The following is a 14,071-nucleotide window of genomic DNA, read 5'->3' as shown; positions in this document are numbered from 1 at the left end:
GAACTGCTGCAGGCTGGCAGTGTGTCTTTATTTCTGGGCCCGTCCGATGGCCTTCACTCCCACTCGCTGCTGCTGGATGAGGAGAGAGGTCGTCTTCTGTTGGGAGCCAGGGATCACATCTACCTGCTTGACCCCGACAATCTGGCCAAAGCGCCCAGAAAGGTATGCTAAAGATAGGAATGTGTCAATTATAAATAGAAGGATAAAGACTGATACAAGCTCATATTTAAAGACCAGAAAACGAAGCCAAGAATAAACCGAGTGTAATAAATACGCGGCAGCTCTTGGGTTTGTATCTGTTCAGGCCATTCGCTACGCTTGAAAGGTTGTTTAGGTAGACTTCAAGGTGTTTACAGCAGTTTTAGGAGTCCCTGCACCCTTTGACAGAGGGATGGTGCTGGAAGAAATTCAAATTTGAGTAATCCATACACATTAAGTCACCTAATCCCCAGACTCGCAAATTCATGCTTGGGGCAACCCATTATAGAACACATAGTCATTTAGCTTCAGCTCATGACACTTATATCTTCTTGCCTTTAACTGGATTGATGTAAGCTATTTTTTTCCATTACTGCGTTGCTGAAACGCGCTCAGCCATGTAGTGTTTTAGAGAAGCGCTTACCTTTCAGTCAGCGGCAGTCTGGAGCTGTCTGTCTGGTGAGGTCAGGGTCAGCATGTCGGAGGGCACACTGACACACAGTTGCATACCTAAAGTGCATACGCATTTGCAGAGTATGCACACTCCCCGTTACACATTTACGCAAACACACAAATGCATTTGGATGGGTGCCATATGTTAAAGTTTGTAGATGTGAGTGTGTGTTTATGCAGCTGAGGTTGATCCGCAAGTGGAAGACAGTGTGTTTATTTGATGCTTATCTGGTTGTTTTAACTCTTAGTCCTGCTCTCAAAGTGTTGCCTTTCTGTTGCCCCTCGGGTCATCGATACTGATGCCAGGGAGATATGCAGCAAATGTATAATTCTCTGAGCCTTTTGGGACCTGCCTTGACAGTTAATATGATCTCCGCATACAAACTTAGTGTTTATCAGTTAATGAAGAGGCATACCTGGAATGGGAGCCGAAGCCCCTAAAACACAATGCTGACAAGCTTTCCAGGTGTTTCTACCGCAGTTTTCAGAAGATAGTTGCTGTGTTGCAAACTTTTTACCGCGGTCTTTAAACAACCCCATATGCCACAGTAAACTAGGTCACTCATCATGTCAAATTATGTGCTTCGAAACCAGTTTAAGCCCCGACACAGGCGCTGTACTTAGTTAACGCATCATGTTCTAACACTGTTCTTCTGTTTGAAATCCTTGGCCACGAAGTTTGGCGATAGCTCTCCTTGGTAGGATTTAAAGGAGGGAACACGCTAAGCACATAAGCCTGTTATAACACATGTATGAACATAGTGCGGTACTTTAAAGGCACACTTGGTGTTAGGATTCAATTGATGTTTCGTACCAGCACCTGGAGGTGGTAATCACTGTGTAACTAGCATTGGTTATTTTGATATGGAAAGAGGCGACGAGCAAAAAACTTGCCTGTTCCTATTACTTACTGAATGTATACCTGAAGCACTTTTTAATAAAAAAAAATAACACTGGAAAATTGGATGTTGAAAGGAAAGTCAAATCCAAAATGGAAACCTAAATACAAAGCACAGAATTGTAAAAGAAAACAGAAAAAAAAAGCAAAATGTAGTGTGTTTATAACAATAAAGAATGGATTTGCTTGGAGCCAGTGGTAGAGAAATGTTTACACTCATGCTGTGTAAGTGCAGTGACTCTGGTTTGATTCCAGCTGGGGACCACTGTTTCACATCATGTCCCCTTGGTCTCTGTGCTTGTTTCTCTAACAGACCGTTTGTTGGCTAAGAAAGCAAAAAGGAGAAAGAAACAAATGTCTGGCTTGAAGCTGTCTGACAGTCTGTTCCAGAGTTTAGGGATCTACTCTTGTTTTTATCCATAAAAAGACACTAAAAAGGATTCAGAAGGATCTTAGGGTGCACTTAGGCTCAGATCAGGTTATCGGGGGTCAAGAGCTGTACCTTTTAACAAGATCTATAAAATTCTACTCTATAATAGTGTGGTTAAACTTAAACAGGAGTATTAGACACACTCCTGTCAGATCTTTTTTTGGTTTGGCTTCAACTTTCAGTACAGACAGCGGCTTGAACACATTATAATGTGTAAAATAATAACTTTCTTGCTTAATCAGATATACACTGCAAATGAAATTGAAATGTAAGTTGTTCATACATGAGAAGCTCTTATCTTAAAAACCTCAATCATAGCATTTAAATGGGAAATAACTTTAAGAGGACTTGTTTTATCCGAAGTTATAGACTCACATTTTAGCTGCATTATGAGATGCAGAATGTTACTAATTTATTTATCTGTTACTAGATTCACTGGCCTGCTCCGAGGGACAGAGTTGAAATGTGCAAACTGGCTGGCAAAAAGGCAAATGTAAGTGTTTCTAAAGAGATGTAGTCTATCTGCACATCCTGAATGTGTGAATGTGTAGCCAAGACTGTCCATTGCAGTTCATCCTTGTGCTTTTTCTGCCTCTGCTTGTCCCAGTTGGAATGTTCTAACTTTATCAGGGTCCTCCACAATTACAACCGAACACATGTCTACGCCTGTGGCACAGGAGCCTTCAACCCCACCTGTGCATTCGTTGAAATCACTGGCCACAGAGAGGTAAAGTAGATATGAGTAAATCTCAGCAAGAAAAATCTTGACAAGAGTTCCAGAGTTGGCTTATTTTTGTGAAATATTAAAATGTTGTCCTCATCTTATCCTGCAGGATGGCGCATTCCATCTGCTGTCTAATACGGTGGAGTCTGGCAGGTTGAAATGTCCTTTTGATCCCCTGCAGCCGTTCACCTCAGTCCTTACAGGTAAGATGAGATAGTTAAAATTGCAGCATGCTTTAGCAGTCCTCTACATGTCTTATCGCTTGTGAGCCAGCATTTTTATGCTGCACCACACCATTTCCCCAGAAATAAATATTTCTCTCCTGCTCGCTTTGTACAAAACTATACTCATGTATCTGTATTCCCAGCCCTTTTCTACCCCAATTATTTTGGTCAAGGAAAAAGATCGTACATTTCTCAGGCAAAGCAAAGTTACTTGGCAGATAATTGTAAACAACAAGTGTTTTGACCCTTTCTTTCATATTTTGCTTATGCTAATTGAAATCCTACTCAGTCTGTGTTTAGAGGTTACAACAGTCTATGAAGCTGTTCCAACAAATAAGAAAAATAACTGTCAGAGTTGCTTCTGATACCTTTCTTCTAATGTGTAGATACTGAATGTGGACTGTAAAAAAATTTAAATAAAGAAATTTAGCTATCTAGCTTCCCATGTAGAATATAATGCAGTGTACAGTATGTGCTGATTACTGATTAATGTCGCCATTGATCGACCTGTTCCTGTACAGATCAGTACCTGTATGCGGGCACATCCTCAGACTTCCTGGGCAAAGACACAACGTTCACACGCTCCCTGGGCCCTCCACCCGACCAGCACTACATACGCACAGACATCTCTGAAGACTACTGGATCAATGGTACATAGATGCTTGCACACATCCACATTAACACGCTGAGTGCACTCAAAAGTTGTTATTGCTTTTTCGCAAAACTTCCAGCCTCTCTAGTGATACAAAGAGCCTCTCTGTGCCCTCAGGATGGTTATTGGCATTCCAGAGGGAAGGAAACAGCCCACTTATTCATTTAGCTGGAACTTTTATATGAATGCCATAGCCGAACGGGGACCACACCTACAGGGGAATTTACAGTGTGCCACAAAGTTCACCGTCTTAGTCACACTGCCGCATAGCCACGCGCATACATGCACTTACACACACGTGAGCATGCACAGTCATCAGTGGGGAGGGAGGCTGCGGCGCATGAATCTCCAGTCTCGAGTGTTTTACAGCCACCGATGGGCTGTCGTGTATCAACAGTTGTCACTAGGATCTAAATCCTTACACATGGTCTCCACATTTCACAACCACACGGTCAGAGATGTTTGGAGTAACCGTCTCTCTCTTGCTCTCTCTCTCAGTCAGTGCGTATAAACAGCATGTTTTGCCGCAGGGAGAAAGAGCACCCTATTTCTTTCTATTCCTGTGAGCCTGTGGAACATCTTTTCAGTGCTGCATGACTAACAATGACCTTCTGTTGAGTGTGTTAGCAGCTGTACATTAAGCTGTTCCAGTTGGGGAATCACCCTCTGGTGGTTGGCTCGACTTCTAGGGCTTGAGCTAATGTTGATGTAATGTCACTGCAACTTTTAAGCTTTTGGACTGTTTCCCCCCCTGAATCGGGACACTGATGTGCTGTTGCTAGTTTCCTTCTCCTTTCTGCTTTCTTCTTACATCATATATAGTTCTTGTTGCTCTTCTTCAAACACCCTGTTCATTGCCGTAAAATATTGACTTTTTATTCTTATCAATTATGTCAACACTTCACATCAGTCTTGAAATCTCGAGATAGTAGCAATTTTGGTGAAGCTTATTTGTATTTAACTACATTTCAGAAAGAAATATTGTACTATATTTTGTATTACTTGTATTTCTTTTTGATTTAATAGCTGGGTCAATATATAATTGCGGGACTTTTTGTAAAATAATTGACTTTTTGCTGTTTTCAGGCCTAAAATCAACATGGCTGCTGATAACCAAACACCACATGGCATTTTTAGAGAAAGATTCTTCTAAAATATTATATATACAATAGAGTACAATTGAAATTGAAAGTTATTTATGAAGATATTGTAGAAAACCTGTTGACATGCAATAAATCCACACTTGACTCACACACTACTTTATATTAAATAACTCAGAAAGCCTTGGAGTCTGGCCAGTCTTTTCTTCAGGAGGAAATGACATCATGTGGAGCAGGTCATGTGATCTGGAATTAACACACTTCCTTGAGAGGTGTTTTTGTAATGGGGAACTTAGTTGAAAGTGATTTCTGGGACACAGATACAATTTGTTATTTTCCATATAAAATTTGATATATTGGCAAAAAAATATCTGTCATGATTTTCTCAACTTAATAAAAAGAACACAATCTAAACAGTTTTTGCATAAGCTAATTTTATTATTGTTTAGCTAATTAGAAGGTGGTTGTTATTAAATTCGGATGGTTACTTAGTTGCCATTTTAGTGATAGCCAGTCATTTTTTATTAATAAATAATTGTTTCCATAATAAATAATAATGGAATTTGTAAAGATATGATCATAATGGACATTTTTTTAAACTTTTAATAAAAATGTATGCAAGATATATCCCATGGACTTCAAAAGTCCCTCAATTATATATTAACCCACCTACAGATAGTAGTAATTTTCAGATTAAAATCTTAAACACACATAAAGACCATATAAAATATGATATATTGTTATTTATAAGACTTCAATACTTTTGCTTATTACTTTCAAAGCTGGCATTAAACAAAAAAAAAACAAAAGAAACTCAGAATTTTTATGTATGTATGCACCTGTATGGAGCGTTTTAAATGTCTTCAGTTAGTGTTTTTCTGTGTTTTGCAATTTTACTATTTTGATTTACTGTCCCCAGCATAGTTTCCAACTACAACAGTTAACTGTCATAGAAAAAGCTCCGATAAACACACTGTATACAACATGTCCAGGCAGATAAACACAGTTAACAACTGTTTGGTGATCACAGGAGTCTGTGGCGTCTGAAGGCTGACTCCAAATCTTTGATAATGTTGGTACATTTTTTTTGGATGGAAGTAAGTGAATTGTCAATATTGTGACTGTAGCTTGTGCTGCTGCCCCTAAAAGGCCAAAAGAAACAGTTAATACAGGTAGGAGTAAAGTTTTGAGTGCAGGACATTGACACTAACACCAGACAGGCTGAAAATCATGCAAAAGTAAACAAAACTGCTTTTAAAGTAATTTAAATTCTGTGGCAATCACTGTGTAAGCCCACATAGCAAACTGTAGGAGAAGTTCATGTGCAGACCGGCTAAACTTCGGCTCAGCAAACAGAAACAGTAATAAGTCAGACCTTCTGCAGAAACAGAGGAGGACTGTCTATAAACACATGCTAAGTGTAGTGTTAATGCCACCTCAACACTGCACTTTATGGCAAAACGATTACCTGACTTCTTTTAACACACTTCCTTCTTGCTCTCTCTCTCTCACTCTTCCTCCCTGTGTCTTCAGAGGCCAGGTTTATATCTGCTCACCCCATTGCCGACACCTACAATCCAGACGATGATAAGATATACTTCTTCTTCCGTGAGGTGTCCTGGGAGGGCAACGACAAGAGCATCCTCTCCCGAGTGGCTCGTGTATGCAAGGTGAGATATTGCACAAAAGGAAGTGTGGAAAGTGGGAGGCATGGGAGGAGGGTATGACAAATGGGTGAACAGGTAGCAGAGAGGGAAGGGGATGGAAGAGACAGCATTATGCATGTATGTCAAGACTCAGGTAGTGTTTAGAGAAATGCGGATTTAATGCTTGGAAGATAACATTAAAGCAGGTAAGAGTCGGAGCTCTTGCACTGTGTGAGGGCATCATAACTTCTCCAGTGATCTGGTGAGATAAGGATCTTTGTGTTTGTCATTACAGAAGTTTTAATGTCCCCATCCCAGTCGGAATCTTTTCCAATTCATTATTATTTTGTAGTCATCTGAGTCTGTCAGGGGCAGTAAACCATTTTTTACCCTCTCAACCAATCATACTTTTACTGCCTTTAGTCAATGACAGCAACATATTTGAAAAACCTGTGTGCCATATCAGTGTCTTCATTTTTGTTCCTTAAGTTATTTGCTTTCTGGTAAAATAGTGATAAATGTTATTTTGTAGCACTACTATACACATCTTCAAAGACTTACTGGCTTTGAAGGGATTTAATTAGCACGATATTGTTACATATTTGGCACCATTACATTACATGACAGATGTTTTAGTCCACTGAGACTTTCAGCCTCTTGTGGACAAGAGCTAAAAGTCATTTTTCAGTTCTATTTGACAGCATGTCAAAACAGCTGTAAGCTCATGTGGGCACCGCACAGCTGACTGCAGACAGATTCGTGATTAGGAACCTTCTGTGCACCACACAGTGCGCCATTAGTCATTCCCAACGGAACCGGCCGACACAGCGGTTTGCTATTAGCATTCAGAGATCTATTGCTACATTCTTAGAGAAAAGCTTTCAGGGTGTTTATGACTTAGGAGTAAGCTGTAAGGCAGACTGGAAGGAGATTCCTCTGGATTACAGCCCTCTCTTTTTTTCTTTTTTCTCTCTGTCTCTCTCTCTTTTTATTTTGTGTTTTTCCTTCACTTTCATTATCTAAGTGTGTTTTCCCTCCATGTAAAAGGAATGAGGGTGCTTCACATCAATCCTCTTTGAAGATTATCACTATTGTGAAACATCCTCATTAAGTGCTTACATTTTTTTGTGGTCTCTTAAACTTAAGTGTGTTTTTGTGTGTGTTGAACCAGAACAGTCTTCTCTATACCACTTAGTTAGTACACCGGCTTAACAAGGAGGAGGGGTTCTTTTAAGTTTTCCATGCATCACAAAGAAGTACACTTGAATGCTCTTACCATAGCTCAGTCAAAGGTTGCAATTTAAAACAGCGATTCATATGCTAAGATAAAACTTGCATTATTAATCAGCAGCCTCACTTGATTTTAGTGCTCATTTCCAACATGCTGCCCTTCCACTTGTTTCTTTTCTCCTTTCATGATGGCCCCTCTTCTCTCAGCATTTTTCTCTCTTTCTCTTCCTATCCCCTTTCAGTTACTCCCAACTGTAATTATATTAACAGGAAGGACTCCCCTGTGCTAGTTAAACAAGCCGACATATACTCGAGGCATGTGTTTCACCTGTTTATTTTCCTAATTAGCGAAGGAAATCTGAGTCAGGCTGTGATGCAGTGTGTTGTCTTTCTATGTGTGAGTCCATTAGATAGATTGCAGTTGGACTGTGGTTAAGTGCAAAGTGTATATTAATAACTGCGGTCATCTTTTGGCCATGTTAGACAGCTGCACTTTGCCGACTGCGGTTTTGTTGCTGAGTGTGTGGTTGTGTTTCAGAATGACGTTGGTGGGCTGAGGAGTCTGACCAATAAATGGACAACCTTCCTCAAAGCCAGGCTTGTGTGCTCGATCCCTGGACCAGACGGCGTGGACACACACTTTGATGAGCTCCGTAAGTGACTGTGAAAGGATAAAAAAAGTGAAAATCAAGGCCAGTAGGCTGAATTTGATCTTCTAGAAATGACCTTAAGGGAGCACTTCATTTAGAAGCACTGAATTGCACCAACAGTAGTGCAGTGGTAGTAGTAGCCAACATTAGACTGCAATTTCTGCTAAGTATAAATATAGATGGAAGTGCAGCTATTTTTTTTCTATGAAGGTATACATAATAGTACAAAAACAACATTTTCATTTCATCCCCTCTTTCCTGTAGAGGACATCTTTCTGCTCCCCACCAGAGACGATAAAAACCCCATAGTGTATGCAGTCTTCACAACCTCCAGGTAAGTTCTTCATCACACCATCATCAGTCCTATCTGTGGTCTCTCCTTTCATATTGTAGCCATAACCTGGTCTTTTGTTTTCACTTTTCTTTCAGTTCCATTTTCCGTGGCTCAGCAGTGTGTGTGTACAGCATGGCAGAAATAAGGTCTGTGTTTAACGGACCTTACGCCCACAAGGAAGGCCCTGACCACCGATGGGTAGAATACGAGGGGAGGATACCGTATCCCCGTCCTGGAACGGTGTGTTGTCCACCACACAGAGGAGCACAGACACAAAAAGCTAAAACCCTTTATCGCTCTCACAACTACAGATGATTTTGTTTTCACAATTTTAGATAAAATCCTTCATTTTCTTTATAATCACCAAAGATAAACATGATCTCATTTAAAAGTGTGTTTTCGTGGATTCAAGGGTGAAATGTCCAAGATGCTGTAGGGCCTGCTCACACCTGCACATGCAACCTCATTAAGTATGACACAACCTTGACTTCGATGAGGTTACACGAGATGTTAATCAGATTCTCCTTTCATTTTGTTTAAAAATGTAATCAAGGCAGGGAGTGGGAGGTATGGAGGATTTTTGTGTGAACTTCAGGTGTACAGCTGAGTGAGCGATCGTGTATACAGAAAGAGATGGCAGGAGTGCCACAGATGTTCACCATGTGGTTTTCTTCCTGCAGTTCTCAGTTTGGCCACTAGAAGGAGACACACACCAGTAAATAGTGAAGTAGTAATCGCTTAGGAGTTGAAAAGTTGGAAAGAAATATAATATGGCAATCACTGTCAGGGAGTAAAATTATCATGCGCACAAGATCAACATTTATTCTTTTTCCCTCAGTGTCCAAGCAAGACGTATGATCCAAGGATCAAGACCACCAAAGACTTCCCAGATGAGGTTGTCAGTTTCATTCGATTCCACCCTCTGATGTATCGCTCTGTTTACCCTCTGACTGGCCGGCCGGTGTTCACACGTGTTCGGGTGGACTACACGCTGACTCACATTGTGGTGGACAGAGTTTTGGCAGATGATGGACAGTACGAGGTCATGTTTCTGGGAACAGGTGAGCCATGCACATCATCTCCTCCCAGTTATCTTTGCAAAGCCTAAATGTGACCAGCAGAGGGCAGTAGATAACTTTGAGTTGTCTTCGATCTCATGGTAATTTAGTTTTGTTGATGGGAAACTGAAGTAATATAAAGTTGCACTTTGGTCTCATATTATGTCGTCGGTCTCAGCACTGATTCATTTGTGCATTTTATCCTGTATTTTTTGACAGCAGTTCTCAAATCCTCTGACGATGGTCTTCTGATGGTGTCTTAGAGAAGTTTGTTTGGACTAGAAGTCATCATCTTTGGACATTATTCACTTCTGAACGTAAAATATACATCATGGTTTACTTGATTTCACCCCCTCTTCATAGATGCCGGCTCAGTTCTGAAGGTAGTGAGCATCACTCAAGAGAACTGGTCAACAGAGGAAGTGGTGCTTGAGGAGCTTCAAGTGTTCCAGGTTTGGTTCACAACCACAAATACATGCATTTTTTAAATTTGTTGTAAGTTTTGCTTCCTGAAAGATACAAACTCTTTTGTTGCGGTTGGCGGGACAGCTGACTCATCAAGTGGTGAAATACCCATCATGCCTTTGTTATACAAACTCTGCAGCGCTGATAGATTTTCTGAGCTATTAATCAACAAACCCAGCTGTTGTTTTGTTTCAAACAGAGATCCAGCAATCTATGTTTGTTTAGGTGGTAAAGCTGACTGAGTTTGTTTTACTTTTTGCAGGTTCCCACTCCCATCCTCAGTCTGGAGTTATCTTCCAAACAGGTTTGTTCTCATTCTCCTCCCCTTCATTCAGCCACTAGTTATGCATGTCTTCTTGCTTCTCTGCCTTCATACATGCTACATGCATTCAGTCATGTCATGTGCACATCCCTGATCAGGCACAAGACATATAGTTTGTTTCAATCGTTCGCTCATGTATTCAATCTTTCTTTCTGTCTTGAGCTTTCTCTATTTTCTTTCTGCTCTCTCACCCGTCTGCCTCATTATCTAAAGGTCAGCAGTGTCAGTAGACACTTCAACCCCAATCACAGCTTCCATTAATCTACAGCAGTATTTGACCTGTGTGTATGTGTCTATGTGCCTGTTTGCTGGTGTTTTCAGGCGAGTCAGAGCAGATCAGTAGAGTCACGTTTGTGAGAAATTCTCATGCTCTCTTCTTAGAAATCCTTACATGTCTGCGATTTGTTTCAGGTGCTATTTTGACATTTTGACATTTTAAACGAACGTTTTTTGGATGGATATTGCCTTGACCTTTGGTTATTCTTGAGCATAATTTCGCAGTAAGGATTTAAAAAAGGACATTTTGATGGATGAAGGCTGGAAAAAGTCATGAAAACCCTAATTTTCTTTTCCCCAAGTGTTGAAAGTATTTAAGCTGTTATCAGAACTAACTAATTAATCATAAAGTAGAGTGATGTATCCCTCTGGATGATGTATAGTTTTATACTGTTTCTGTTGTACTGTGTCTAAACCATATGTTACCACGTTTGTGCACTTCTAAGCAAATGAGTTTCAGCTGTAAATGATAAACTTGGACGTTAAATTGATTTCTATACTTACCTCTCCTAAACCAGCAACAGCTCTACGTGGGTTCAAGTCAGGGTCTAGCCCAGGTTTCCCTCAGCAGATGTCACCTCTATGGCCAGGCCTGTTCCGAATGCTGCCTGGCACGAGACCCCTACTGCGCCTGGGATGGACACATGTGCTCACGATATGTCCCTGCATCTAAAAGGTATAGAAAGAGGATGTAGGAACTGCACTTATAAAGCACTTTGTCATCTTAACATGTCTTAGAGCGTGTTCATTCACCCACACACCAATAGCAGCAGAGTTGCCATGCAAAGCACTTGCCAGCCAACAGGAACGACTTGGGGTTCAGTGTCTTGCCCAAGGACGCTTTAAAAGGAGGAGGTGGGGACTGAAATGTCAACCCTGCAATTTGTGGACAACCCTCTCCACCGCCTGAGCCACAGTCACCCACATGACACTTGTATTCGTTTTGGAGTTTTGAAATATTTCAATGTGGCATAGCGTGATTTACGGCAATCAACCGGAAAATACATGTCATTCAAAAAACAACAACAAAAAACCCAACATAAACTGCTTAAAACAGGCCCCTGTTGTGCCCTAGTTTTCCATAATGTGTTTCCAAGGCTGGTTCTTTATTCTCGGCTGTCAAGAGTTCATAGTTTCTGCTAAATGTATGGTCTGTTTTGGTTTTCTTCACCTCTGCAACATTTTTCAATGCCGATGGGCGTTCTTTCCTTTGAGGCAATGGTAAGAGATGCTGTCCTTCAGCTGATTAACGCAGCTGTCATTCAACACCTCCAGAGTGGAGTCCTTGAGGTGCAAATGCATCTGTGCGTTGTTGTTCTGTGCTTTTGTTTGTGTGCTCGCTTGCACGAACCTCAGCTCTACAGAAACCATACCCTACAGCTAAGGGTCATACTGCCATATTATTGGCCGGCAGGGATGCTGTTATGGTTTGTGCAATAGTGGAGGCCTCACTTTTAGTCTGCAGGGCTCTTTGAAAGTAGATCTTCATAGTGTCAGTGAATGTAAGCTACAGATGTCCCATCACACAGGACTAACAGGAAGAGGAGGAAGAAATCAATACAAACTGAAGGAGCCCAAGAGAGCAACACCAAACCAGAGGCCAAAGAAACTTTACTCTCTCACTCTTTTTATAAACATATAACATGCATGTAGCTATTTTAAGCAGTTTATATGTTTATAAGGTGAACAAATTCTGAAATAAATTGATATTTATTGTAGGATTATAGGATTCCGTAATGGACAAAAACACCTGGGAAGTTTTGTTGTCCATTTCGGACTATCAGTGGTCAGACGTAGCCTTAAATCATATTTTTGTGTGTTTTCACCCTTATTGGATAGTTACAGTGGAGAAAAACAGGAAATATAAGGAAGAGGAGCAGGGGAATGGTATGCAGTAAAAGGTCTGGCCAGCTGGGAATTGAACTGAGGACTCACTGCTTTAAGGCATTTGCACTCGTGTCTGTATGTGCCCTTAGGTCTCATTTAAGTGATGGTGAAAAATAGTTCCTGGAAATAAGAGTCAAACACATTCCTCACATATTTACCACAACAATTCTACTTTTTTGGTATATGCAGATTTGACATTTGAGAAAACACTTGACGTGTGAAAGGTGTAGATTTTAATAGCTTTTTTGCTTGACTGACTTGCTAAATTAAAAATTGAATGCTGAAAAAAGCACAGAAAACAGATTGTCATGATATTTTTATCAATGTGTGTATTTTTCCAGTAAATATGAGGTCTGAGGTAATAATGTTAACATTTTATGCTAATACTTGATTTTTTTTATTACTTTAAAAATAATTTTATGTAAGCTTTTCTCAATTGTCTACAATTTGAACTTGATGCAAAATTGAAAAAAATCATTGCTGCCTCTTCCTCTGGTTACTTAAAAATGTTTTGTCTAATTCTTACTGTTTATGTGTCTTTGAGAACATCTGAACACTTAACAGTGATATTACTAAAGTCAGAATTCTTATTCCTAAATAAAATCCTAAAAAAGTCCTTTTATTTTTAATTACTGTGTGCTTTTTTTCCAGGCGTGCCAGAAGACAGGATATCAAGAATGGAGATCCTGCCATTCAGTGCTGGGACACAGAAGACAGTATGTGCAGTTTGTTATCTTACGAGATTCATCCTGTGTCTGTCTCTCTAAGAAGGCCTTTCTTTTTGCCTGGAAAGCTGCAAATGCACATTTAATGAACAATGCAGCACTGTACAAATTATTATTCAATCTGTAGCATGACAATGAGCCCAGCTTACAGTCTGTCATAAAGAACTGCTGCCGAGTGACATGAAAGGAAAACCCAACACAAAGGTACCTTATAAGGTTTTGGGTCATTCTGTGCTGCTGTAGAAGCTTTGTGCCGTTAAGTCCATAAGTCTCTGTAAGTCTACTGGAGGGATGAACATCATTCTTCCAAAAGATATTCCCTCATTTGGTGTTTGGTTGACGGTGTTGGAAAGCGCCGTCAGGCATGTCGGTTTTAAAGCTCCCACAGGTGTTCAGTTAGGTTAAGATCTGGTGGCTGTGAAGACCATAGAATATGATTAACACCATTTCCATCTCACCTGTCCATTCAGTCAGTGACTCTTCTTGCCCTGTGGACTGTCTTTCTCTTCCAGGACGACAGTACCACTCCCATCAATGTTTCATCATAGGATAAAGGTAATCACTCGGAACAACTCCTTATTGATTTCCAGTGACCCTTCTCTCTAAAGGGACAAGTAGACCCAAAGCATGCCCCCAACAACATAACAGAGCCACCAGATTCCATCACTGTAGGGGTCAAAGGATCAGATTTTTCCTTTCATTCGTCACCATCCCGCATCATCATAAAAATAAGAATGTCCTGCAACAGATAGTATGGTCCCATTAGTGCAATGATGTCCAAATCACACCTGGCCTGATT

General features: G+C 40.5%; 1 protein-coding gene across 3 annotated transcripts in view; it reads left to right on the top strand.

Moving 5' to 3' along the window:
• The window catches only part of sema3d (sema domain, immunoglobulin domain (Ig), short basic domain, secreted, (semaphorin) 3D), a 63,219-nt gene that overhangs the window by 11,232 nt on the left and 37,916 nt on the right, over positions 1-14,071 (top strand). For 2 of the 3 annotated variants that reach the window (XM_035957680.2, XM_023291240.3), the window contains 14 exons: positions 2-162; positions 2,410-2,472; positions 2,587-2,706; positions 2,813-2,906; positions 3,449-3,577; positions 6,213-6,349; positions 8,094-8,208; positions 8,470-8,539; positions 8,635-8,779; positions 9,378-9,600; positions 9,961-10,049; positions 10,325-10,366; positions 11,179-11,336; positions 13,199-13,263. In XM_035957680.2, the coding sequence (XP_035813573.2) occupies positions 2-162; positions 2,410-2,472; positions 2,587-2,706; positions 2,813-2,906; positions 3,449-3,577; positions 6,213-6,349; positions 8,094-8,208; positions 8,470-8,539; positions 8,635-8,779; positions 9,378-9,600; positions 9,961-10,049; positions 10,325-10,366; positions 11,179-11,336; positions 13,199-13,263 (1,611 nt within the window). The remainder of the gene's footprint in view (position 1; positions 163-2,409; positions 2,473-2,586; positions 2,707-2,812; positions 2,907-3,448; positions 3,578-6,212; positions 6,350-8,093; positions 8,209-8,469; positions 8,540-8,634; positions 8,780-9,377; positions 9,601-9,960; positions 10,050-10,324; positions 10,367-11,178; positions 11,337-13,198; positions 13,264-14,071) is intronic. The other variant, XM_055009261.1, reaches the window with a different exon arrangement.

The sequence above is a fragment of the Amphiprion ocellaris genome, chromosome 3 (assembly GCF_022539595.1).
Source record: "Amphiprion ocellaris isolate individual 3 ecotype Okinawa chromosome 3, ASM2253959v1, whole genome shotgun sequence".
Lineage (NCBI taxonomy): Eukaryota > Metazoa > Chordata > Actinopteri > Pomacentridae > Amphiprion > Amphiprion ocellaris.
This window is presented reverse-complemented; position numbering and strand designations above follow the sequence as displayed.